The sequence below is a fragment of the Tenrec ecaudatus genome, chromosome 4 (assembly GCF_050624435.1).
Source record: "Tenrec ecaudatus isolate mTenEca1 chromosome 4, mTenEca1.hap1, whole genome shotgun sequence".
Taxonomy (NCBI): domain Eukaryota; kingdom Metazoa; phylum Chordata; class Mammalia; order Afrosoricida; family Tenrecidae; genus Tenrec; species Tenrec ecaudatus.
Window position 1 is genome coordinate 187,701,983 of NC_134533.1, and position 26,503 is coordinate 187,728,485.

At 45.1% G+C, this 26,503-nt stretch overlaps 1 protein-coding gene across 3 annotated transcripts in view; it reads right to left on the bottom strand.

Moving 5' to 3' along the window:
* Positions 1 to 26,503, bottom strand: part of UBE2E2 (ubiquitin conjugating enzyme E2 E2) — a 349,451-nt gene that overhangs the window by 35,286 nt on the left and 287,662 nt on the right. For all 3 annotated transcript variants that reach the window (XM_075547168.1, XM_075547167.1, XM_075547166.1), the window contains exon 5: positions 22,573 to 22,720. In XM_075547168.1, coding sequence (XP_075403283.1) covers positions 22,573 to 22,720 — 148 coding nt within the window. The remainder of the gene's footprint in view (positions 1 to 22,572; positions 22,721 to 26,503) is intronic.

Consider the following 26,503-nt stretch of genomic DNA (forward strand, 5'->3'; position numbering starts at 1 on the left):
GCCCATTGTCAATGATTGGAAATTGTATACAAACTGAACAGAGACATATAGAAAACCAAGTCATTTCCTTCAGACACCAGTGCCTCATTTCACTGGATAAAAAATGATCTATCTAAAGAGCTATGTTAACTCGTTCACAAAGAGTGGGCTAAAAACCACTGACAGAAACAAAAGCCCGTGGCGGCTATGACTACCATTCACAGTGAGCCTACAGGACAGGCAGGAAATACGTCACGGGGCTTCCAGGCAGTCTCACTTTCCTCGCACACAGCGGCTGGAGGGTTAAACCTCTGACCTGCCCATTAGCAGCAGAGTGCTTAAACCATTGCACCACCGGGCTCGCCCTGCATACGGAAGCACTAACTCAGACAAGAGATTGAAGAGTAGCGCTGATCTGCGAGGCCCCAAGTCTTGAATCTGGGCCAGTGTCCCTTCTTCTCCCCAAGCGCAACGTTGGTTAATAGAAGACCTTACAGCATCACCGATAATTGCTGTTGTTAGGCGCCGTTGAGTGGGTCCCGACCCATCGCGACCCTGTGCACCATGGAAACACTGCCTGGTCCTGTGCTGTACTCACAGCGGTTCCAGCCATAGGTCTTAATGATGCCACGACAAACAAACAAACAAACAAACACGCTGGGATCATTTTGGGCTGTATCACCACGGAAATATGTCAAGTTGCTTATTAATTTAATTACCTTTAATTACATAATTATAGGCTCACATCCGCCGGAAATCATTCTCAACTTTTTAAATCTGTAAAACTGCGGCGATTTTTAGTCAAGGTTATTAAGAATCAATAAGAAAATGTCTACTAAAATTCATAAAACAAGGGACTTAAAAGACTATATGGAAATACTATAACTAGAGTTTGCATGCTCCATTGTGAAATAAAATGCCTTGCGCTGACACCAACATGTAAATGCGCCGAGCAGAGCAGCGACGGAGGGGACTGCTTTCTGCTGGGGGCTCAGGTGTCTGGTTGTCACCGCAGCAGTGGCACCTGGGCAGCCCATTTCCGACTGCTTGCGTTCACATCTGGAAAGCCAGTCAGTGAAGAGAAATGCCACAAAGCCACAGGCTCCCCCAGGTTCACACGGACGATTAAGGTAGGACTGAGGAAAGCAATCTAAACCAAGAACAGTAACCCACGGGCTAATCCCAGCAGAGAACCAGGATTCCTGATTGTGCGTGCCTTTTTTCGGCCCCTCTACAGGACTGTCCGAATTGAGGCATCCTTGCACAACATGGGAGACACCCGAAGATCCCTGCTGGGCGACTGCCCTTACGTCGGTCCTCTTTCCCCTTCGCAGCACCTCGCTTCAGTGACATGGCTGTGCTGCGCAAGCCTTTGATGATGCTGCGCACATCCTGTTGGGGTGAGCAGGATGAGGAGGAAGATCGGTCTGCCCCTCTCAGGTCTGAACGTTGGGATGAAACAAACCCCGGGCCCCCTTCTGAGATCAGTGAATACGTGCTGATGTTCCCCACGAAACCGAAGAAATCGTGACTCGTCACCATGCACCAAGCAAAGAAACCAACCCCCGACCCACTGCCATTGAATTGATTCGGACGCACAGTGACCTTTCCTTGGCTGCAAATCTTTCCTGGGGGCAGACAGCCACATCTTTCGCCTTGGAAATGTGAACCGGTGATCTTGTGGTTAACAGCCTAACACTTGCTAATGAGCCTCACAGCACCCCAGTCCTCTCAACATCAGCACATGACACAGACTATTTTTACCAACATTCTGACCAGAACCTGGAAGCACCCCTGCAGTGCCTGCAGCCAGCCCGGGCTCCATTTCTGCCCTGCCTGCCATGCAAGGCCCGCGGAGCCGGCCAGTCGTTGCACATGACCGCCCCACCTGTCTTTGTCCTCTGCTCCTCTAGGATAATCCGTGCAGCTGTCGCCTCCTTGCCAACCACCTTCGCCTGAGCCCCAGCGAGACAAACACGACTTCTGTCCTCCTCTTCCCCTGGGCCTGCACTCCAGACGGCCGACTGCTGCGGACGCAGTCCCTCCAGTAGACTTTCTGAATGTCTAGTACGGTTCCTTCCGACTTTTGGCACGAGAATGGAGCATCTGAACGGAGGGCCCGAGGACTGCTCTAAAATTACAGTAATTAATAATAATTGCATGGCTTTTTATTAATAGGCCAATTTTAATAACTACTTTAATAATGAACAGGAAAGGCATTTTACATTCAGAAATCACGCATAACAGCCTGTGGGAGGGGGAGTAGGTAAATGGAACACTGTTTAAAAAAATGTTTACCCTGCTGGTTTTTTGTGTAGCGCCACCACCATGCCAAAAGTAATATGCCATGCAGATCAAGGGACCCTTGAGAAGATCCTGGAGCTTTGGAATCAGAAGACATCTATAACAGTAGTATCCTATTACACCGACAAACAAAACAAAACAAAACAAAACACGGCTGCCACACAGGAGAAATGCAGGCTGCATGGATCCCTCACGTCCGATTCCATCGATAGGTTTGGAAGCCCTTCGGAACTACAAGGGCAGCTGCCTCGACTTCACCTCCGCTGGTCAATACCAAGCACACAATGAACGCTTCCCTCCTGGAGGGGCTGTTGTGCCCGGCAGTGCGAGGTTCCAGGCGGCTCTGAGTTGCGGAGATCAATACAGATGGCACATTCAGGTGCGCAATGTCCCACACCAGCTTTGGGATGGGGACAGCTTGCAGGCTCCTCTGCGCCAAGCACTCCAGGAGACAGGCCCTTGTGCTGGGGGCTGGCAGAGCAGGCTGTGGAAGTTCACATCGAATTATGAAACTGATAGAGTTCACGGCACCCTGGGATCTAAAGTGCTCACTGCGGTGGCATGGCCCCACCCTCTGCATCCACCCTGTGGCGAGGTTCCTGTCCCCAGGGTGACACTTAGCGAACACTGCGGTAAGCTGCTGGCGCTCCAACATGGGAGAAAGACGGGGCTTTCCATTCCCTTAAAGAGTTACATGATCTCGGAAAGTCGCTGTTCTACCCTGTCCCCCAGGGTCACTGTGAGGCTGTATTTCTGGAACATGGACCAGACCACAGGTCGGTGAGATGTAAGGGGTCTCTGATGCTGGCTTCCCGGCAGAGCCACATCCTCAGGCAGAAGACTCCCATCAGTGGCCATCATGACTCTGGAGTAAATACGTTCTGGTGAAAAAAGTCCCTTTCACACCGAATCTTTGCCTGCCTCCCTGGCCCTTTGCAGAAGGGCTTGGCAACTATTCAACAACCAAGTGACCGAGCTGAAGGCCTCAACGTGGCCCCTGCCCGTAGATGCTGCATCTCAGTGATTTCAGCAGAGGCCATGGCTGGGGCAGTGTGGCTCAGCTGTTAAGAGCTTGGGCTCTAGAGACAAACTTCCTGAGTGTAAATCCCAGTTTGCGTCCTCCCTCGGACAAGTTAATCACCCTGAGCCCGTGTCCTCATCCGAAAAATGCAGCCAGCAATACGGATGAACCCTCAAGCCGCTGAGAGGATTACAGGAGACCACGAAGAGACAGGCACTGAATACACTGCTTGGACTACAGGCAACAATGTGAACAACCCGCCACCGCTGCCGTGCTGCCCTTGGTATCATATTCAGTGTCATGACCATTGCCAAACCTGGCGAAAGAATAGGAGAAAACCCAGCAGCCACGGGTTTGTCCTCGCGTTCATCTGGTGCTCCCACATTCGCTACTGCGAGGGCTGCAATCTCTCCTTTTCCATCCTGGGTCCACCCAGAACATGCGGGGAAAATCCTTCAGGGAAAGCTGCTTGGTCTTCTCAGGGAGCTGCTCTGGAACGTGGATGGGTATTCCTGAAGGTAGCCGTGTGCTTTGGCTGCCCCGGGAACAGCTTCCAGAGGACTTATGTTCCCTCGAGACCAGTGATAACTCAGAGACGAACCTGGGACCTCAGACGCGATGCTTGAGGAACGGTGCCAGATCAGGTCCAGCACCCAGTGCGGTCTCCACCCCCGAGGACTAACCTAGGTTAACTGGGTCCCTGGTCTACATTTCTTCCCAGCATTCTAGCACCAATTTCCAGGAGCTGGTGAGAATCTAACTGAGGTCAAATGCACACATGATTAAGATGTGAAGCTGGACAAGAGCTTTGTTTCCAGGGCCACAAATAGAATAGCCCCCACTTTCTACAGCTTTTTTAAGGGGTGAGATGACAGCATGGGGATCATAATGTTACCGTGTATTTTAAGACTTAAATTTCACAACCCTCCCTGCCTCTCTACCAAATTAAGGAACATTTAAGGCTCAAGAACAGTTAAGAATAGGTCACAGACATTGAAGAATTTCTTTCTTGATATCTTAAAAATGTATTTCTATCATCTCTTCGAATGACTACTAAGATGACAATGTATCTCCCACTGGGATGGTGCGATCGATCTACACACACACACACACACACACACACACACTCAAAATATATATATATATATATATATATACACACACACATTTTAAAATAAAACAACAAAACTTCCCCAAATGCCATCAATCTGAAATGTTTTATTACATTTCCTAACGAGTTTCTAATTAATGCTGTGAATTCATTAACTTAATTCAAGTAAGAAAGGAAAGAAATATGCACATTAATAACTCTAGAAAAAGAAGTACCTCCTGAAGGGTAAGAAGTACACTCTCTGATTCCAGGAACGAACCTTCAGCGAGCCGCACAGGAAACAAATTGATGCTTTACAACTGTCAGATGGTGTACAGAGACCATTTACAAGTCCTACCCGCGGCAATGACAACTTCTTGCAAGTGGTTTGCACCTTTCTATGGTAGCCAGTATTAGATTTGTCCAGCCGAACACTCGATATTTTGGATGAATTAATCAATTTTTGAAAACCATCCCCATGAAGATAAGAATGAATAAAAATGCAAATATGAATCGAAAACCATAATAATGCTTCAGGTAACTTATAAGCTTGCTCTTCCATGAAAGAAAATTTAACAGTAGTCTGTCCCATGCTTATTTATGAATACTGTTTAATTGTATAAACGTTAATTCCCTGCAGGTTAGCTACTGCTAACAGTTTGCATGTATCTTTTCCCCCCATGCACTTATAGTCATGTATTACACACACACACACACACACACACACACACACACACACACACACACACACGGAGGCTCTAAAGGAAGACCTAGCTGGATTGAGGATATGGCAAGGGACTACAGCCTCACCTTTGAATATTTCTATTTCATAAAGGCTTTTATGATTTTGTAACCCCATATATGCAGCCTTTTCCTATATATTTTCCCATTTGGGATACTAGTATTTAAAATTCTATCAGTCCAGTGATTTTTAAAAAAGCTCTTACTTACTTGAACTAGAACATCTTTTTATTTCTTGGTCATTTTTAGAGCTGTTGGTCTGTGAATATTACTGTCGAGATGCGTTCCCTCCATTTTGCACCGAATTGTTGGCTTTTTGCTTGCTTGTTGGTAATTATCTATATTTCAGGGTAATTAAATCTCTGCACATTATATGTGATATAAAACGGCTGATTGTCTTTTAACTATTTAGGTTTTTTGTTTTTTTTGCCATACAGAATTAAAAATTTTTTTATGTGGTCAAATCTGTTAATATTTCATTCCTTTTATGCCTTTTTGGTTTTATACTTTGCTTATAAAAGGTTGTTCCCTAACCCCAATTTAAGAATTCTCATATGCTTTGGTAAGTTTCATGGAAAATATCTTCTTTTTTCTTTTAGAATTCAAGGTTGAATTTTTTCCCTGGTACTTTGAAGATGTTTTTAAGTCTCTGCTGATTTTCACAGTTTCTGAGAAGTTTGCTGTCATTAAATATATGTATATATAAAATATATAGCATGCATTATATAAATAATAATAAAAATTTTAAAACTGGCTTGAAGAGTTTCTTTTGTTAATCTTCAGCAATTTCATTATGATGTACCAGGTGTTGTTTGTGGAACCTTGGTGGTGTAGTAGGTTAAGAGTTGAACTGTTAACCACAAGGCCGACAGTTCAAACCCACCAGCAGCTCATAGGAGGTTGTTTGCCCCATAAAGACTTATGGTCTCAAAAATCTGTGGAGTAGCAGGTCTACTCTGTGCTACACTGTTGCTATGAATCAGAATAGACTGGTTGGCAGGGAGTTGGGCTTTTGGAGTCTGGGTGTGTGTGGTTTTATTTTTTGCTTTTTAAAAAAGAAGTGCATGCAATGTTGCCTTTAATGCTTATGTGCCTCCACCGTCTTCCAGTTCATGCATCACTGTTTTGCTGACCTCTTACTGGTGTGGTTTTCTTTATATTTTTCTGCTTTAAGGGTCATTAGTTTCTTGTGTATGTTCATTTAACGTTCACAATTTCAAAACACGGAACACCTATTATTTCTTTTAATTCCACCTGTATCAGTTCTGGTAAAATCTGATTGGCTGCTAGACAGTGCGGATACTACCATGCGGGGTTACTGGATATCTTTGTACTCTTTAAAACAGTCTTAACCTTTGGTTGTAGGGACACTCTCACCCCTTTCAAACTTTGCTTTGACGGAATACTAAATGGCTCTACAACAGCGCTCAGCCTCAAACGCTCAAAATCCACTGCCATCACACTGATGCCGACTCACAGGGACCACATAGGGCAGAGTAGAACTGCGCCTGTAGGTTTCCGAGATTATAATTCCTTACAAGAGTAGAAAGCCTCATTGTTCTCACGTGGAGCCCCTGGTGGGTTTGAAACTGCTGACCTTGTGGTTAGAAGCCCAACACATTATCACTACTCCATCAGTTTTCCTTGTGCTTAGCTGAGAGCCAATTATTGTATATACTCGTGTATCAGCCGAGTTATTCAGCACAAAAAATGTGCTGAAAAACTGGGGTTCGGCTTATACACGGGTCAGTGGTATCCCAGCGAGGTGTAACATCTCGCGGGTGATTGTCATTCCTCCGCTGTTCATTCAAAGCCCAGCTGACACTGCAGGGCTTTGAATGTTTGTTTACTCACATCTAACCAGTCAGAGCTGTCCTATGACATGGACGGCTCCAATTCGCAGAAGCACCCGTAGTGATTCACTTACGCCTGCAGCTGAACTGGTAAGGATGTGTCTGTGCTCCGTCTCTCCCCTCTGGTCTCTGTGTTAATTCACATCCTGCATTTCCCACCCTAGGCTTATACTTGAGTCAATCAGTGTTTCTGGTTTCCCAGGTAATAATTAGGTACCTCGGCCTATACTCGGGTCGGCTTATATTCGAGTATATATGGTATTTCTCACAAATGTGGCAAGCCCTTCCCGAGCACCCAAAGCCCATGAATTGAGCCTTCCCGGTCCGGCTGGTGGGAACGTGCATGGTTCCTGGCTCTCTGTGAACTGCTGGCCTGCGCCCCTTCAATATTTTGGATGGCTCTTTTTCAGACTTGAGTAGTTTCCTCATGTGACGGTGCAGGGGCAGCATTCGCTGTTCTTAGAGCGCACGGAAATAATAGAGATGCACTTCAGGGAAATGGTGCACAGAAATGTGGAGTCGGGCAAGTTTCAAATCTGTGGGCCTGGGGGCAGGCCGGGGAATTTATTTAGGGACGATTTGAATGGTGAGATCAGCGTTGCTTTTAGTCTCTGCCAATTTACCTCCAGTATTAAGGCAATCATCTTCTGAGGTCTATGTGACTTCTCATGCGTGCACTGTGAGGTCTTTCCCCACAGGTCTTGTGTGAGGTCCAGGGATGGCTCAGGCTACTGCTTTGCTCTGGTTAGTGCCCTGACCCATTCCCAAATCCAAGTTAGCCACAGCCTCGAGGGGACACTTTCAAGTCCTCTGTAGCTTTCTTTGCGCTACAAATTCTGGCGCCTAGGTCCTCACCTCAGTGAGACTGTAGGGCATCTCTGGGCTTCTTCCTCCAGCACACCAGCCTGGAGGCAGCCTGGAGACAGCCTGGAGGCAGCCTGGAGGAGGCAGCCCGGAGGCAGCCTGGAGGCAGCCTGGAGGCAGCCCGGAGGCAGCGAGCAGGGGTGGCTGTCATAGGATTCACACTGCTTACTTTCCTTTTCCCGCGGACTAACTGCAGTCCTGACCTGCCTGCTGTCCAGCATCTAGTTTTTAGTTATTTAAGGTAACAGTAAAAGAGGTCAATTTAGATGGATTAAAAATATATCATAAACATATGTGATAAAATATATTTAGTACAGAATTAAATTTACTCAGGAGGTACAAATGTCATTCATTCCACCTTAGCTAGAAATAGTTGCTGATTGCTGGTTCTGCTTTCCATCAACTACAGGGCAAGAACAGAGGTACAGGAACACCAAGGTGGGCAGCCCAGCTCCTCTGGGAGCTTTTGGGCCAAAAGGTATTGCTTGAAGGGATGTAGTTTATGTATTATGAGTGGTGAAAATGAAGAAGCTGATGTACCATAACTTGAAATATTTAGATTATGGAGACTGAAAGATAGGAGCCTACAGTAAATCGTATTCATTAGGTGACATTCAACTTCTACTTCCTTCTTCCTATCACATTCCCTGCGGAGCTGACAACGGGTACAAGAAAGAAGAAAAGGTTCTAATACGGATTGTGGTGAGGACCACACAACTCTTCCATACGGCGGGAAGACTGGATTGTTACGAAGCGGGAATTATATGCCAATAAAACTGTTAAGACCAAAAAAAAAAAAAAGAAACATTTTCCTGCGGTCTTTAAAATGTAGTTGAATTTGCTCCTTGGCCTTAATCTTTTTAACATGACAAGCGATGGCCCTGTGTTGGGCGGCTCATGATCTGTCGGGCACTGGTGTGCCAGCAATGAGCATCATGCACGTTTGCTACAAAGATGCACATGTGTCCACAGCTGGGAGGAACCAGGCCCAAGGGTACTGAGGATAAGACCGGGGAGACACACAGATCTAAAGCATACGGAATGATCGCAGACTGTGTCTCCACTTGGGCAGGGTTTTTCAGTTCAAGGCCTTGCCACCTTACACTGGGCAAGGAAGCTCAGAGAGCAAAACGAGATGATCGGCTACATGTATGATACGGCGTTGGCAGTGTGCTCACAGAGCATAAGCCTTCATGGCCAATCTATTTTCCCAACTAAGTTACAAAAAGTTCCCCAGTCGTGTCACTGGGAAAGGGGCCACAGCATTAAGAAGGGGCGGCTGATCGGCAACAATCCAGATGTTACCCATGGAGTCAGACCCATTTCAGCTCAGACACTGTAACGCCCTCACCCACCCCCCATCCCACCAACGGGGCCATTTGGACGGACATCAGGAAAACGGCTCACCAATTTGGCACTTAATGTAATATTTCAAAGTTATACTAGGCTATAGACACTAAAAACTATGTCAGAGGCTTACAGAGTTGAGACTATTTAAAGTTCAAGGTAAATAAAAGCATCGTGTGCATGATTTTACCGGGCCCAAGAAGGGCTGGGTCCAGCGGGGAGAGCAGCAGCAGCAGCAGCAGCAGCAGCAGCAGCAGCACAGAACAGAGCCTGGAGCAGCCGAGGGAAGGCGGCACCAGCCACTGGGGGGAGGAGGGCAGGGGGGACCATGGGGGACACACAGCGCTCTGTTTTAAATAAAGAAACACCGCGTGTCCCGGCCCACCCCACTTTGACATGGGCTCCAGCCCAGTGACCCCTGCGGGGTGCTTATGGATCTCAAAATTACCTGTTACTAGATCAATAGTTTTTCTATTACAAACTACAGGAAGTAAAGCTACAACAGAGTCTTTGGGCTAATTGGGGCAGGCTGGAGATGAGAGAGAAAGCACCGTTGTATGTGAGTGTGTGTGTGTTTTGTCTTAAAGGGCTGAGAAACTGTCGTGAAAGATGCATCTGTGATGCCAGGCGAGTGGGTTATATTACTTCTGCTCTAATCTTGGCAGCGGCACAATCTCTTCCTCTTAATTATTTTTTTCTATTAGGATTCCTGAAAGAGGCAAATCTCACAAAGCAGTAGGGAACGAAATTAAGTAAAAACCCAGTTATTTTTCTTTTTAAGAATAGGTGGCTCACACTGCTGCTACTTCTATCTGGAGGCAGAATGAGTTAGCACTTCCCTCGAGAATTCACACCTGGCCCCTGGGGATAGTAGACAACGCATGAAAAGAGGGCCATTAATTAATAAATCCTCGGGGCGTACGGGAGGGTAACAGAATCCAGTACATGCCCGAGGTCACAGAGGGGCCTTCTCAGTGTCGGACAAGTGGTGCCCCTTGCAAGGTCACCTGGGACCAGGGCTGTGTGGCAGCCACATGGTGGAACTGCACTGAGACGGAAAGCAGGCTTCCTGTTCAGGAAGAGGAGACCAGGCCCCAAGGAAGGCTGTGGCTGCAGGAGCCTTCTCAGTGCAGGCAGGCACCCAGCATCCTGAAGGATTTGTCCTAAATTGGATTTTTTTTTAAAGTACATTCTTTCTAAGTTTACATAAAGTAAGATGCATGCTTCGTTATTTGTAAGGCAGGTACAGGTGTTTCTGACAAAAACTCTCACTGGAATGGTTCCATTTTACCAATGACAGACTTACGGTATTTACAACCAACACATTATACACAAAGGTGGACTGAGGTCCATGGTCTCAAATGGGAAATAGGCAAACCCACAGAGAAACAGCCTTGAGAGCTTCAAAACAGGGAGATGGCGAAGAACTAGAATCTCGCTGATCACGTAGAGTCTTACTTCACCATCACCTCACATCCGGTTATTCCACATGGTGGGAAAGAAACTCCTGTGGCAGATCCCTAACTGGAAACCCCACTGGAAACCAATCTTTCCATTACCACGGAGGTCAGGTGCCTACCTAACGGCTGGCGGACAGACACAGGAAAACATGTTGCTGCTGGAGTACAATCACCTAGCAAAATCTGACACAATTGCTCGTCTCTCCTGAGAGGCGTTTGAGATGAAGCCAAACAGTGAGTGCTGGGTTGTCAGGAAAGGTGCTCTTAGGGTTTACCACAAGCCAGGATTTCACCTCCTATTTACGCACCTCGATCTGCCAAACAGGCGTTAAACAACTTGCAAGAAAATACCCAGAGGGTGTGTTGCAAAAGGGAAGAGGATAGTCCAAGTCATGAAAAAGCATGAGAGGCTCATTTGAAAGAAGCACCTGTAAGTGACATATGTACTAATTATAAGGGTTAACGCAATTAACACGACGCAGTGTTAAATTAGTGCTGTTACCTGACGGCCAAGGCAGAACAGGGAACCGTGATGGTAGAGTGGAATAGGGCTGTTGTAAAGTGTGACAGGTTTCTTGCGGGTCTGGAAAATGTAGTCAAAGAGGACCCGCAATCTCTGAGACGCTATCTAGGGAAAAGGATGTGGGATTCCGGCATTTAATTACTTCCTGGTCATGAGAAAATTCTGTCACAGGAGGAGGACTAAACAATCATCTGAGTTGCTTTCACCTCTATAATCTTTATTACCTTTTAAGTACTGTCCATTAAAATGTAACAAAGCAAATGTTCATTAAAATCTAGACAAAATGTTTCGCTGCTTCAGAATCCCCCCCATAGAGCCTCCTGAGCTTTCCTTGAGCAGCCAGTTCTGAGTAAGTGCTCAGAGTAAGAGGCTCATTCAGTTACGGATGATGTTTGCTTATATTGAGACATGTCTTCCTGTTCCAATTTCTTATTTGTGTTTCCAAAGCATTTCCTTGTCAAGGAAAAACAGCCTTATCCAATTCCCAGACGTCCCTCAAGAACATCAGCTGCCAAAGCTTTGAGCATAATTTAGGGAGGGAGAAGCCAACACATCCCCCTCTAGAAGAGTTTATTAAATGTTAACGGTGAGAAGTCCATTCACGGATTTGGGCAGAAGAGCACCTCGGTTTTGGGAACGTGTAGACACTAGTATATGGTGATTCCCACGATTGACTGCCTAATGTTTCTCTAGAAGGAATGCAGATCACTGGTACGGACGCTGCAGCATTATTTTCTAAAAGTAGACTGAAGAGAGTGTTCCTCCCAAGTTAGGTTCCGCGGCAACTCCGCACTGAGACCAACAAATTCAGAGTGTTTCATTACACGGAAGCCAACAGACCTTGTAACAAAATCTGTAGCAACAGTTAAGCTATGTTTAGATTCCTATTAGTTATGGGGCTACAGAATATGGGACAATGCTATTATTAGGGAGGTCGAAGCCAGGGCTAAAAGGTGAGGTCACGGTCTCTAAATTCATGCCAAGGTTATAATGAGACAGAGGTAACTGCCAAATATGCTTTGTTGAGTCTCAGCAAATTTGAGTGTGCAGAGACCCTCAAGTCAAAATAAAATACTGATTTTTAAAAGACTGATGAATTAAATTGATACAAACACGTAATATTTTCATGTCATAAAACAGTACGATGTTTCTGTGTTACAGAAAGGCAAACCCAAGCACAAACACACTACAAACAAGTCCCAGAAAGTTTATTAAAATCTGGAGGGAATGTTCTTGACTTTCCAGAAATTCCTCAAGCAAGAAGGAGGGAGAGCCTTTGGAGTTATTCTTAGGAAACCGTATACACTCGAGGGTAAGCTGACCCAAGCCAAGCATCAGCCGAGGCACTTAATTTTACCACAAAAATGGCACCAAAATGTGCTGACTCAGCTCATCCACAAGTATATACAGTAATTAGTCTTGAATAAAAGAATAAATCTAGTTTTGATATATTCTCTTTAATAAAAGTAGTACACCTAAAACTCTGTTTTATCACCTCAAGATACCTACTCACACTGTACACACAACTGAATGTACACAGGACCTGAGCTTACCAAGTTAAACTCCAATGTACAGGGATGGGGGTCGGGGCATGGTCTTCAAAAGTACGTGGAAAAATGGAATTAAAAGGTAACATATTTTCCATGCACATTTTGAAGTCATATGTATCTCACAGGTTTTTTTTGCCTGATTAAAATAACTGAAATTGTAAATTATCTTTCCAGAGAATTAACCACAGAAGTAAACCCTTAAGACCTGTAGTCCTTGAGTTGATCTCTGCCTCCTAGTAGCCCTGCAGGACAGAGTAGAGCTGCCGGAGAAGGCTTTTGGGGCTGTCCGCGACAGAAGCACGCTGTCACCTTTCTCCCCTGGAGGGGCTGGGTGGATTGGAATCACAGGACCTTTTGATTAGCAGTCAGGTGCCACCATCGCTTAACCACTTTGCCATCAAGCTCTTTGCCCATCAACAAGCTTTCACTTACCAACTCGGACCAAACTGGACACGGGCTATTGGCTTTTCACAGCAACTCTCCGTAAGGGACACCATTTTAAATGTGTGTCGTCCCCCCCCCCAGCCCTGCCCAGAAGGGGGGCCCTGGAGCCATAGTGGGCCAAGAACTGGGCTGGCACCCACAGAGCCCGCAGTCTGGATCCACCAATCGCTCCTCTGGAGAAGTACCCACGGGGGCAATTCTACTGTCCTGCAGGGTTGCTATGAGTTTGCATTGACTCCAAGGCGGTCTTAATTCGATTCACTGTGCGGCAGGTAACTGTGCCTCCCACAGACGGCCATGGTGCCTTTGCCCCAGTGAAGCAGCGTGCTGCATCCTGACGCTGAGGGCCATTATCTGGGATTTTTCTTATAAAACGACAATGTTGGCACCCAAAGCTTGACAAGATGTAACTAGTTCCTCTTGCCCTTCACTCTTGTTAACTTCCCTGATGCATCTGAATTAAATGTGCACATTTTCAGGGGACCAGTCTGGACAAGGAAGTCGGCCACCAAATCACAGACAGTCCCTCGACTTCCAGTCTGAGGACACCGTCCTAAGTTGTTCTGACTTAAATGGAATACTTTTCCCCCCCAAAGGTTTCATTATTGTCTTTTATGATCGGTATCTTTATTAATTCGATCTTTGTCTTTGGAGGGCATGAGAATGGTAATGTCAACAAATTACACATTGCAGGCGTGGCAGACAGTGCACATTACTAATGGTAAGCTAGGTAAAACAAAAACACACACACAAAAACAAAAACACAAAAAAGAGGATTGTCACGGTAACTCTTAAGACAGCATAAGCTGGGGACTACCTGTACCAGGAGGGGTCAAAAAGTGCATGGAAAAAACTACGTTACCTTTCCATTCTATTTTTCCGCATACCTTTTGAAAGTGCTTTGCATATGAGTGGCTATGATACTCTAGAGAAAAGGAAGGAGGTGCACCTCACGGGTAACCCCCCCTCCCCCCCACACCAGCTCCAGGCACATAGCAGACAGGCCGAGCCGGCCACTTAGCTGTCACAGACACTGTCGTCTCCCTGGGAAGGCAGGTTCATCTGGACGGAAGTGCTCACAAAATGAGAGGAAACCCTGGTATTATCGAGAACAGACAGATGTATTCAGTATTCAGTTTTATGTGTGCCTCATTTGGCAGTATGCACCTTAAGAAGACAGCTCTTAGTACACTGAACATATTGTTTGTTTGTAATTATTTCTCGGAACACACCGGCCGTGGAAAGAAAGCTGCCTGTCGTCTGAAGCAATGGCTGTGGGACTTGTTAGAGTCCTTCATAATGTGACCTAACTCAACGCACAACTTCCAGACATGGGCACGCTTCTGGGCCTCTGAGAGCGAGGCTCGATACGAAGGCCGAGAGAGAGCAGTTGCGGCAAGTGCGTAGGAATAATTAACTGGCATTTCAGAGCTGTCTTAATTTTTGAATAAGAAACACGGTGGATACGGATGTTCACAGCATCTTGCCAGGCCAGCTACTGCCCCAGAGAGTAACGTTACAGCAGAAGGAAATCACAGATAACCTCTCAGTTGTTAAGGTCTCCAGAGTCGGACGCTGGTGGGTTTATGTTAATTCTTCACATTTTCATAATTGTATTTTCCCCAAGACATCTTACGATCCAAATTATGCACATCAAGAGGGAAAACGCCATTCAGTCATCTGGCTGTTTTGCCCACACAAGGTAATTTCTGCACAATCAGAGGCGTTTTATTATGTTGTTTCAGAACTCTTAAATTTCCATGTTAAAACATTAGAATACATTATTGTGATTTTAAGTATTTCTTATTTAAATGTATCGTTAACATAATTTATCTTCATTCCTCCTGAGAAAAACAAGGAAGGTTTTACCAGCCAGTCTCACTTTTCAGAAACAGGTCATTAACTTGAACGTGTTAATGCACTATTAATAACCCTTGTGCTGCAGTAACCTGTTCTGAAGTTGACTCTCTTAGCTGTTTTAAAGGGCTGGTATAAGACCATATTAACAAGGAATATTATACTTGTCTTAAAAAAGGCATCCCTTTGGAAACTTCTTGTGGCAACAATTGTACAATACTGCCTGATATGATTGAATTAGGGAATGATATCTGTATTAGCTCCCAATAACATGGCTTTGGGAAAAAAAACCCACCCTTGATGACATATACAACAGATACCCAGAACTGCCTCCTAAGAAAGGCCTGGTGATCGACTTCTGAAGAATCATAACCACTGAAAGCTCGAGGGAAGGAAGCTCCATTCTAAAACACATGGGGCTGCCGAGCTGAGCAACTTAAAAAATAAAAAGGCTTAGTATCGACAGCGAGTGTGGTACGCACTGTTGTTAGGGGCCGCGGAGTCCGTTCCGATGCAGTGTAACCCTCTGGCAGCGTTCTCAACCTGTGGTTGCGACCCCTTGGGGGGGGTGTCAAACAACCCTTTCACAGGGTCACCCGATTCATCGCAGCAGCAAAAGGGCAGTTGTGAAGCAGCAACGAAAATCATGTTATGGCTGGGGGGTCACCACCACGTGAAAGGGCCGTGGCCTGAGGACGGTTGAGAACCGCTGCCTTATGGACAAGAGCACGACACGCTGCCTCACAATTTGATGTGTGAGCCCGTTGTTGCAGGCGCGGGGACATCCTCCCGTCACGGGCCGTCCCCTTCATTGCACCAAGCACGGTGTCCTCCTCCGGAGCCGGTCTCTCCTGATGACGTGTCCACAGCACGGGAGGTGAAGTCTCACCACCCAGGCTTCTACGGCACCTTCTGGCTGTTCTTCTTCCACGACAGATTTGTTTTCTTGGGCAGTTCACGGTACTTTCAACATCCTTTGCCAGCACTGTGATTCAAATGCAGGCATTCCTCTTTGGGTCCTCTCAATTCCATGTCGAGCTTTCACATACACACGGGGTCTTAGATGAGTCCAACTCAGGCCTCAAAGAACACCCTTGCTTTTTCACTCTTTTCTGGTGTCGCGGAGTTACCGAGTGCAGTGTGCCTCTGTGGAGTCTACACGGACCACGAGGCAGTCATGCAAACAGAACATGGCTTACGACGAGAAAAGGTGTGTGTCAGAGTTGTAACCTCTCACCACATTGTTCAACTGTATGCCCAGGAAATCATTAGGGAAGTTGGGTTATATGAAGAAAAACTTGGCATGAGATGCACACTTCGGCCCATGTAAAAGCAGAGTTTAAATGCTTTGCGCGTATTTCCGATATGAGGAGACTTCAAAAAGTTGATGGAAAAATTCTATTACCTTTCAGTCCAGGTTCTCCACAGACTTTTTGAAGACCCCTGATATGTGCCCAAACCATTAAATGCTTATTCACGTAACCTTTCCCACAATTCATTTAAAAATAACCAGTCAGGACGATCTTCTCAATTATCCTGAATTGGTAAGGTTTTATTGTATATGCTACTTTAAGATGCAATAATCAGAATCTTAACAAAAATGAGTGAATGACTCTATTAAACATTAAAAAGTAACAGAAAGGAAATTACAGTTCACCATCACTTAATCGTTAGACGTTAAGAATGCTGAGCTCTATGTAGGTCACTCAAAGCTCACAGTTATTCCCTGGGGGAGAGGTAAGGAAAAACAAAGTGGTAAAAGACATAACAAGATGACAAACACAGCACTGCGTGGTGTTCTTTACCAGACTGGTGCAATTCCCCCACAGTCTCTCTCTTCTTTGGGTAAGAGATGAGGGTGGAACTTTAAGGCCTGCTTTTAACTGCCTTCCATATAGTAGCGAATGCGGTAAGGTCGCGCTTTCCCCATCGTGAAAAACGAACAAAAACCTCCCGAGGAGATTTTCCACCTGGGGATGTGTGGCTTACATGCTGGACGGCTTACAGAAAGGTGAGCAGCGCGCACAACCCACAGCCCTGTGGGAGAAAAAGGAGGCCGCCGGCTCCCGGAGAGATGCACAGCTGCAGAAACCCGCTCTAGGGTTGCGACGGGTCTGACGTGGCTTGCTGGCCCTGGAGCTGGTTTTAGGAGAGTAGCTTTTCTGGATAGTGGTCTGTGTCGAGGCTAGATGTGGTATACTAAATTGGGTGCTCAGGGCACCTGTCAAGTGGATGGCAATGATAAATAAATACCTCTTACACACACTGGACACATCGAGACTCGTCCTTCTCCTGGAGAGCCCTGCTTCTCCCCTCAGGGGTCGGAACCACCAACTTTCCACTGGCAGTCGAGCACTTAACCATTGCACCACCAGCAGTCCTAGCTGCTATGCCCTTGGGGATTTTTTTTTTAAAAGCCAGCTGTGCTAAGTGTTTTCCAGCCACTTTTGTGATCAACCAAGGGCTAGCTGATCCACATGACTGGCTTTGTGTGAGTACTACCTCTTTCATTTGAATTGTGACTTTCCACATCGACGCTCAGCTATGAGACAGCCGTGTAACCAGACTCCGGAAAGCACGTGGTCGCTGCTTTTGTGCTTTCAATTTATTCTCCGGACACTCTCTTGGCAACTCTTTTACTTAAAAAGGTACCTTTTGAATCTGCTTCACTGGAGGATAGTCTGCGATCCAAACCTATGGTCAGGCTATGCTTCCCAGGCATCTTTGAGAGACAATGATCTTTAATAACGTGCTACTTATACCCGGATCTTTTGTTTCCTATATTATATACGAGCATCTCTTACAAGAAAACAGGCTTTACTGTCACAGAATTAGTAAAAGAGGTAATAACCTCTGAAGCCTAACTGCACAAATGCATACACGTAGGCTCAGGTGAATCTCAGAATCTGTATTTGGCTGGTTGGTTGATTTTTTAACCAGATTTATGATGGTACAGAATTAACTCTGTGAGACTTGTTTAATTTATACAGCAAAACGGTTCTCTTTAATGCTGCACACTCTCCTTTGGGATAAACCCTCGAGCTTCCCAGCACCTCCAGAGCATCAACAGTGCATTCCCAAGGTAAACGGAGTAAGCTCATCATGGGGACCAAGGGAAGGGGGAATCTTACGAGTCTACGGACACCACTGAGCTATCACTCCTTACGCACCTTTCTTTACCCGCTTGGTATTACAAAGCAGCTATTTAATGCTTACCTAGCAACAGGGGCAAGGTGTAAAGTACACATAACCATAGCCTTCCTCCTCTCTGTGTATAAGGCGTCAGAGAGTTAAGTGACTGTAAATTATGGTCTATCTATATCCATATTTGGAAATACTGATTAATATGACTGCTGGAGTTCGGCATCTAACAATCTGAAGAGAAGTCACAAGTCACGCTTGATGAAGAAAGAAAGCAGTCTGAAGTTAAGCTGTACAAGAGGGCTTCCGAAAGTTGGTCAGTTCAGAGCCCCCTTGTACTCTGTGGCATGAAGTTTCTCATTTATAGAAAAGAATTGAAGACATCAGGAGATAACTAGAGTCTATGTAGCTCATCTGGATTGGCTAGTCCAGAAAAACAAAGGGTTATTATTGGCATTCCTCTGAAGATCGTCTGCTTTGGCAGCAGGTACAGGTTTATCAGTGCCATAGTTTTACCTGAATTGTCAGAAAGAAACCATTCTCTGCCAGTTCTCAAGTACCGCTGAATGAGAGTTAGAGGGCCGCTGCAGGAAGAGATGCTGCCCGAGGGCTCACCAACCTGGGATCACTAATCCAGGCAGAACCACCTGTGCTGAAAGAATTAATCCTATGCAAAGGTCTGGGCCAAGCCCCTGACCTTAATCCTGCAGACCCAAACCAAAGCCACTGCCACCGAGTCTGTTCCGACTCAGAGCAACCCTAGAGGACAGAGTGGAAATGCCCTCGTGGGTTTCTGAGATGGCAAATCTTCAGGAGCTGACAGGCTCGTCATTTTCCTGCAGAGCGGCCGCTCGGTTTGGATCGCTGACCCCGCAGCTAGCAGCTCAATGCTGACCCCACCAGGGATCCTGGTACTAGTCACTATTCATCATGAACACACACACACACACACACAATATTCAACAGCACAATCTGCTACCTCATCATAACCAGGCCACAGACCAGCAGTTCATATCGCTCAGAGCGGCGGTACCTGGGATAGCATTTGGATCAGGCTGGGAGAGTTGCTTAAACACAAACAGGCGTTCAGTGGTGTCCAACAAAGGGCTGTGATCAGAGTGGCGAAGGGGCCTCTCTGGGGCCTGCCTTCCGTAGATCACCCGAGTGACAGGAGCCCCTGGGAACAAATGCTGCTCTTCCTTTGCTCAATCCATTGGGGAAGAATAAAGCTCTTGCTGATGAAGCTGCAGCTGTACGCACCCTCAGCTTAATCACTGTGTGAGGCAGAGGGTTAATTAGCTGCCATTCTTAGCTCTATTGGTTGTTCTAGTAAGAGATTTGCATAAATCTAAGACTGGGGGTAACCGATCCCTGACTTTTAGCTAGAAGCATCAGCTGGGAAAGGGGGTGGGGAGCCCATACATTCTGAGTGGTGACATTTGTGGGGATGCGGAGGGCATTTGGGCTTGACCTGGCCTGTGCCGTTGTCTGTCTGCAGCCTGCAGGACAAAGGCTTGATGGTTGCTGACAGATGCCCCAGCTGGGCCACGCGGCAGGCTCTGCTGAGGGCAAAGGGGAGGAGGAGGAAGTGCACAGGGCAAAGGTCGGAACCCCAATCAGCCCTTCGGAACAAAAGGGCAGGAGCGAGAGGCCTGTTTTCAGAGGCCTTCCATCTTTACCATTACGCAAGGCCTGCTTCGGGCTTGCCGGTGAGCTGGTGGTCAAATAGCACCACCGATTCTGGAAAACCTGATTTACTCACATCCTATCGAAATTCTATTTGGATCATATGAAGAGAGGGTAGATTGCAATGTAACTTATATCTAGGACAGGCCTCTTTCCTCTCCCCCAAACCTACAGACGTTGGAAGTATATCAGAGACCAGTGTGAAATAAATAAGTCCATTAAACAAATGAATGGGTGCTTGGACATAAAATAAGTAACTTTTTAAGGCTGTAAAAGTGTCAGCGTCCATATAAATGATGTGCTAAACAAGGAATTTTTAAATATGCACTGAAGTCTTAACAGTTTGTGAGCAGGTATTTTACAAATGATATTCTCGTCTTATATTTTTCAGGCTCTCTAGCTGGTAAAATCTAAGGGACATTACTACCTCTCGGCTTGTTCTTAATGCTGAATAGCAATATTTTCAAAATCTATTTCTTATAGGCGATTTTGGTTTAGTCAGGGGTGACTTTCTTTTGCAGAATGCATCTGTAAAGCAAACTCCGATTCACTATACAGAAATCTCTCTGACTGCTGAGAGGCGGTTGGGGTGGAAAGCATCCATTCTTCTAAGCATGGCTACCTGCACAGAGGAGAGACACACATACAAGCGTGGGTCATGTCACAGGTCCCAGTGCAGCTGACTTGGGAGGCAAAACCAGAACCTTGGGCGAGAGAGAAGTTAAGAACCCAGCTGTTAACTAGAAGATCTGTGGGTTGAACCTGCAGCAGCTCCATGGGAGAAAGATGTGTGAGTATGCTTTTGTAACGATTGTAGGCTTGGAGACTCTGTGGAGGCAGTTCGAGCTTTGGAGTTGGAACCAACTTGCCAGTCATGGTTGGAGGCAAAGGAGAGCCGCCTGCGTAGGAGTGGATTAAGGACTGCCTCTCGGAATGGAGCGTGCTCTCTGGGCATGGAGTAACCCCTTATTCCATGGATGTGTAAGAGGTGAGGGCTTTCTCCACATGATGCTCATGAGCCAAAAAACCCCAACCCAAACGCACTGCTGCTGAGACCAGCCCGACTCATGGCTACCTCACACTACAGAAAAGAACAGACCTGGAGGGGGTGGGGGGTGGTGGTGGTGTTGAGGCTTTACAGGAGCAGAGAGTCTCTCTTCTTTCTTCTGTGAAGTGGCTGGTGGGTTCGAACTGCTGACCTTGTGGTTAGCAGTCCAACATGTAACCCACTACTGCCACCAAGGCTCCGTAGTACCTCAAAAAGAGTAACGTCTCAAAAGTTTCTTGAGTATATATGAGTTTATCTCGCAAAATAAAATTTCTATTTTAAAAATACACCTTCATCATCCTAAATTTCAACAAAACCCCTTAGTGTCTTGGGTGTCAGGGAGAAGCATGTGGTTGGAATAGCACCAGGCGCACCGTTGGGTCTAGGGCTGGAATCACCCGGGGTGAGTGGGAGGGAAAGTCTTTTTGCGACCTTACCTGGGGATGAGGCTATACAGAATCACGGAGACACATGGGGTCAGAACAGTAATAAGGGGGTTGAAAGAATGAAGTATTCATTATTCAACTCTGAAACACAACTGCTGTATTTAACCTCACTCGCTACCTGGGCCAAAGTATGAATTATTAAAAAAAATTTTTTACAATAATCTTGCCCAATTATACCTATTTTTCTTTTTGGTGATAAAGGCATTGATTTGTGTTTAATATAAATACCGAAACTGATGTCATAATTTTATTAACTGCCATCAGTACCTATCTTCACTCCAAGCGGTTTTTATTATCTAAAAAGAACAAAATTACATGTGTAGAAAAGAAGATACGATTTCTTTATGTTTTATAAACCCACCGGGAGACTAAAAGAAACCCAATTCCATGGTTAATTATCTCTTTTGTCTGAAATTTTACTTTAGGTAAGAGTTTATCTCTAACCATGGAAGATGTAATCTATAAATGAAAAAGATGATTAATGAAGCACTCAAAGAATGTTTCTATTGAGAACATTCACGAAAAACCCTATGGCTACCTTTGGAATTTTGTATTTTCCCAAAGAAATTCAAATATGTAAAATACCAGTAATTTGCTTGTCTTCTAGCTGAAGGAATTTGGTGGAAGACACAATCACACACCCAGACGGACACCGGAAATAAGAACTTTGGGCTACCAGCTTCCTGGGAGCTACCAAGGCCTGGCCACGAGCATTTCTTGGTTTCTCTGAGCAGTAGCACCTCCTCGTTTGCCTTTGGGTACTTCCTAGTTCAAGGCCATTACCCTCTGTTGTTCTAATAGCTTGTCATGACGCAAGGTTGTTGAGATGTCAAAGAGGTCATGGCCAAGCGGTGCTGCCTGGTTGTCGTCAGATTTTAATAGCCTACATTTCTCAAATGATCTTCTTCTGGTAGGCATCTAATTAAAGATTAAGCCACTCAATTTGAATTTTTATGATTATTTGGCAGGAGAACCGAATGCATTCTTTCAATGCACTTTCTCATCTAAAATGATTTTTCATTAATTTATGTCATACCGTGCTTTTTTTGCTCTTGGCAAATAATAGGCTTTAAAGAAGACTAATGACACTAGCCAATTTAAAAGCGAGCGGGTTACATTTAAAATGAGGACACAACAAGAGTGGTAGCAGCACATGACTGACTCAGGTCTGACAGAAGCCGTGAAAAGCTCCAGAGCAGCACTGGGGTGGTCTCTTACCTGGGTTGCAATCTGTCAGAAGAGAACAGATGGAGAGGAGAACTTTAGAGATGGTGAGGGCCGGACTCCAGTTGTCTTTGAGGATGTCCAGGCAGATCACGCCCTGGCTGTTAATATTACAGTGATAGATTCTTGTCCGGAAGGTAACCTAGGGGAAAATGTACAGGTGCCATCAATAAACACATCGCTTGTCACCCAAATAATGCAAAGACCACTGGTTGATATGGACTTATTATTTTCCCCCCTTAGGCACATGAGAAAAATCAAGAAACCAAAAAATCATCATGTTAGGAACCGATTCTGGGGCACAGAGAACTAAACCCCAACAGTTAAGAACTTGATATTTTACTTCTGATGAAGAGTTCTGGGCAGACAAATTCATTCATGATAAAGTAATAATGTTTCAGAGCCCCCAATAAAAACAAACAAGAAAACCCCAAACAACAGTCTCTAACAAAGGAAAGGCAAGAAGACTGCTGCAGGATTTCAGTTGTTCCAAGAATGTCACATAGACACTAAGAAAAAAAGATAATCAAGTGTGATTCTATGTCATGGTTTTATAAATATGAAATAAAACATAAGTACAAATAATATACCTAGAACACTACGTTATTTCGCCCCTCCCTCGTGAACCCTTGATAATTTATTATTTTGCCATATCTTACACTGTCTGACATCTCCCTTCACCCACTTTTCTGTTGTCTGTCCCCCAGGGAGGAGGTTATATGTAGATCCTTGTGATAGGTTCCCCCTCTCTATCCCACCCTCCTGGCATCGCTACCTTTTACTCCTGGTCCAGAAGGGATCATCCACTCTGGATTCCTGTTTCCAGTTCATATCTGTACCAGGTACATCCCCTGGTCTAGCCAGATTTTCAAGGTAGAATTGGGATCATGATAGCGGGGGGGGGGGGGAGTCAAGAACTAGAGGAAAGTTGTATGTTTCATCTTTGCTACATTGCACCCTGACTGGCTTGTCTCCTCTCCGTGACCCTTCCATAAGGGGATGTCCAATTGCCTACAGATGGGCTTTGGGTCTCCACTCTGCACTCCCCCTCATTTACAATGATATGACTTTTTTGTTCTGATGATGCCTGATACCTGATCCCTTCGACATCTCGTGATCACACAGGCTGGTGTGCTTCTTCCAGGTGGGCTTTGTTCCTCCTGAACTAGATGGCTACTTGTTTACCTTCAAGTCTTTAAGACCCCAGAAGCTATATCATTTGATAGCCAGGCACCATCAGCTTTCTTCACCACATTTGCTTATGCATCCACTTTGTCTTCAGCAATTGAGTTGGGAAGGTGAGCATCATGGAATGCCAGTTTAATAGAACAAAGTATTCTTGCATTGAGGGAATACTTGAGTGGAGGCCCAATGTCCATCTGCTACCTTAATATTGAACCTATACATATATGGACATAGATCTATTTCCACATCCTCATATATAAGTATATTTACAAATGTACATGCCTTTATTTAGACCTCTATATATGCCCTTTGCCTCCTAGCTCTTTCCTCTAACATTTTAAAAGAAATGTTCCTGGAAAAGCTAAGTCCAGTTTTATAGCCTATGTAACCACTGTAATGAGATTTTAATGCTATTTATTAATATATATTGTGTTTGTAAACCTTGGCAGCTTTGTAAAATTAAAAACAATTCTTGGTGTTCTAAATACTACTCTTCTGGAAGCCAGAGTTCAAAGTGGCTCAGCACCAAGACATCCACACAGGGCAGATCTCCGAGGGCCGGGCCACCCCAGCAGGGAATCCACACTGGATCGACAATGTATACGATGTCAAATCTCAGAACAGGCAGATCCAGAGTGTTCTCAGATGTCGAGTCCTTTGAACTTCTAAGGAGGACTGTCTTTTTAGCAACCAGATCACCCGACATCTTTTCTCTCTGACATGCCGCGACCCCACAGCTCCCCAGCAATACCAGCCAACTGGGAAGAAATTTGTACCAGCTTTCTTTACAATGCATGGCTAAATTGGCAAGGGGAATTCCACAGCCCAGACTTGAAGAGCAAACATTACAGTGAGTCCAAGAGTTGAAAATACAGCTGCTAAGGGCGGAGCTCGGTGAAGAAGGAATGAAGGAGGATAGTCAATCTCAATAAAATGAAGGCTTGTAGTTTACTGCCCTTATAGTGCAAGGAAACAAAGCCTTAGGCCTAAATGTGGTAGTGGGTCGGAAGTGGGATGCTTGCATAAATTCGGGTCCTCAAACAGCTAGACTTTCAGTCAAGGATGGCCTTGAAACGCTGGTCCTTAGGCGGGACACGGCCAGGAAACTTGTCAGAGAAAGCCTGGGCTCCGGGGGTGGGGGTGCATACATACGAACTAAAGGAGACTCAATGACTTCTTATTAAATCAAACATTGTGTTTCCGGTACAGCAGTCTTGGAGGGAAGCCAAGTGGGTTATGCACTGGGCTGCTAACCGAAAGGATGGCCACCGTGGGAACCCATCAGCTACTCCACATGAGAGATGAAACTGTGCCTTAACAGTGGTTCTCAACCTGTGGGTCGCGACCCCCTGGGGGGGGGGTTGTCAAATGACCCTTTCACAGGGGTCACTTAAGACCACTGGAAAGCACATTTTCCTGATAGTTTTAGGAACTGAGACACCGCTCCTCTATTCGTCTCCAGGTGGGTCTGCCCACATGCAGATATGCTGATCTGGTGAGAAAGAAGCTGTCTCAACCTTTGCACTGACGTTGGCTTTTTATGCATACTGTCACAAAATATAGCAATGTAGTTTACTGTTATTATATTAAGACTGTTACCCATGCTACACCATGCTTCAAGACAAAATTTCATTTATTTGTAATTAAAAATAAATATTTTACAATCTATAATTATATATTGTTGGTGGGACTAATCACTATGCTTTCATTATGTTCAACTTGTAACAATGCAAATACATCCTGAATTTCAGATATTTATATTACAATTCATAACAGTAGCAAAATGACAGTTATGAAGTAGCAACAATAATAATGTTATAGTTGGGGGTCACCACAACATGAGGAACTGTATTGAAGGGTCATGGCATTAGGAAGGTTGAGAACCACTGCTGTAAGGACGTATAGCCTCAGAAATCTTATGTGGCAGATCCACTCAGTCCTTCAGGGTCACTGTGCATAGGAATCCAGTCAACCTCAGTGAGTTTAGTCTTTTGGTTTTTGGTTAGGTTTTAGATGAGAGCATTGGTAGGGGTTTGTAAAGAGACAATGAATAATGATAAAATGAACAATTCATCAGGAAAACACATCCAGTCTGAATTTGTGGTACCTAACAACATAGCTGAAAACACAGGCAAAATCAGCATAATTATATCAATAGCAAATCCATCATCACAGAGGGAGATTTTCACTACACAGCTACCGATAACTGACAGTTCAACCGATCACAATCAGCAAGGACACTGATGGCAGGAACCATCAGATTAACAAGATCAAGGTTTGTAATCCTGATAAAATTTTACCCTCAATGATTTCTTGCAGGTATACAAGAAACACTCATAAAAATTAACTTGTTCTAAACCATAAAGAAGCATGCAACATTTCAGAGAGCTGACATGACCACAATGAAAACCAGAATCTATCAAATACAAGATACCCTCAACATATGTTTGAAATTGGGAAAATGTATTTTTAACTGATCCTGGTATTAAAGAGGGAAAAGAACCCAATGTATCAGTAGCTGAATGGCCGTGAAAATGTTGGGTTGCCAGATACCAACATTTGTGGTTTAGCTCCAGCAATTCCACAAGAGAAATTTAGTTTAAATGCATCCATTTGAAAAGAAGGCATTAAAAAAAGGCACTTAAAAGACAGTTTAAAAAAGTACAACAGCTTAATCCCCGTCAAAGTAGGACAAAAGACGATGTGAGTAGAAGCTAATGACACTAACACTGATTCGAAC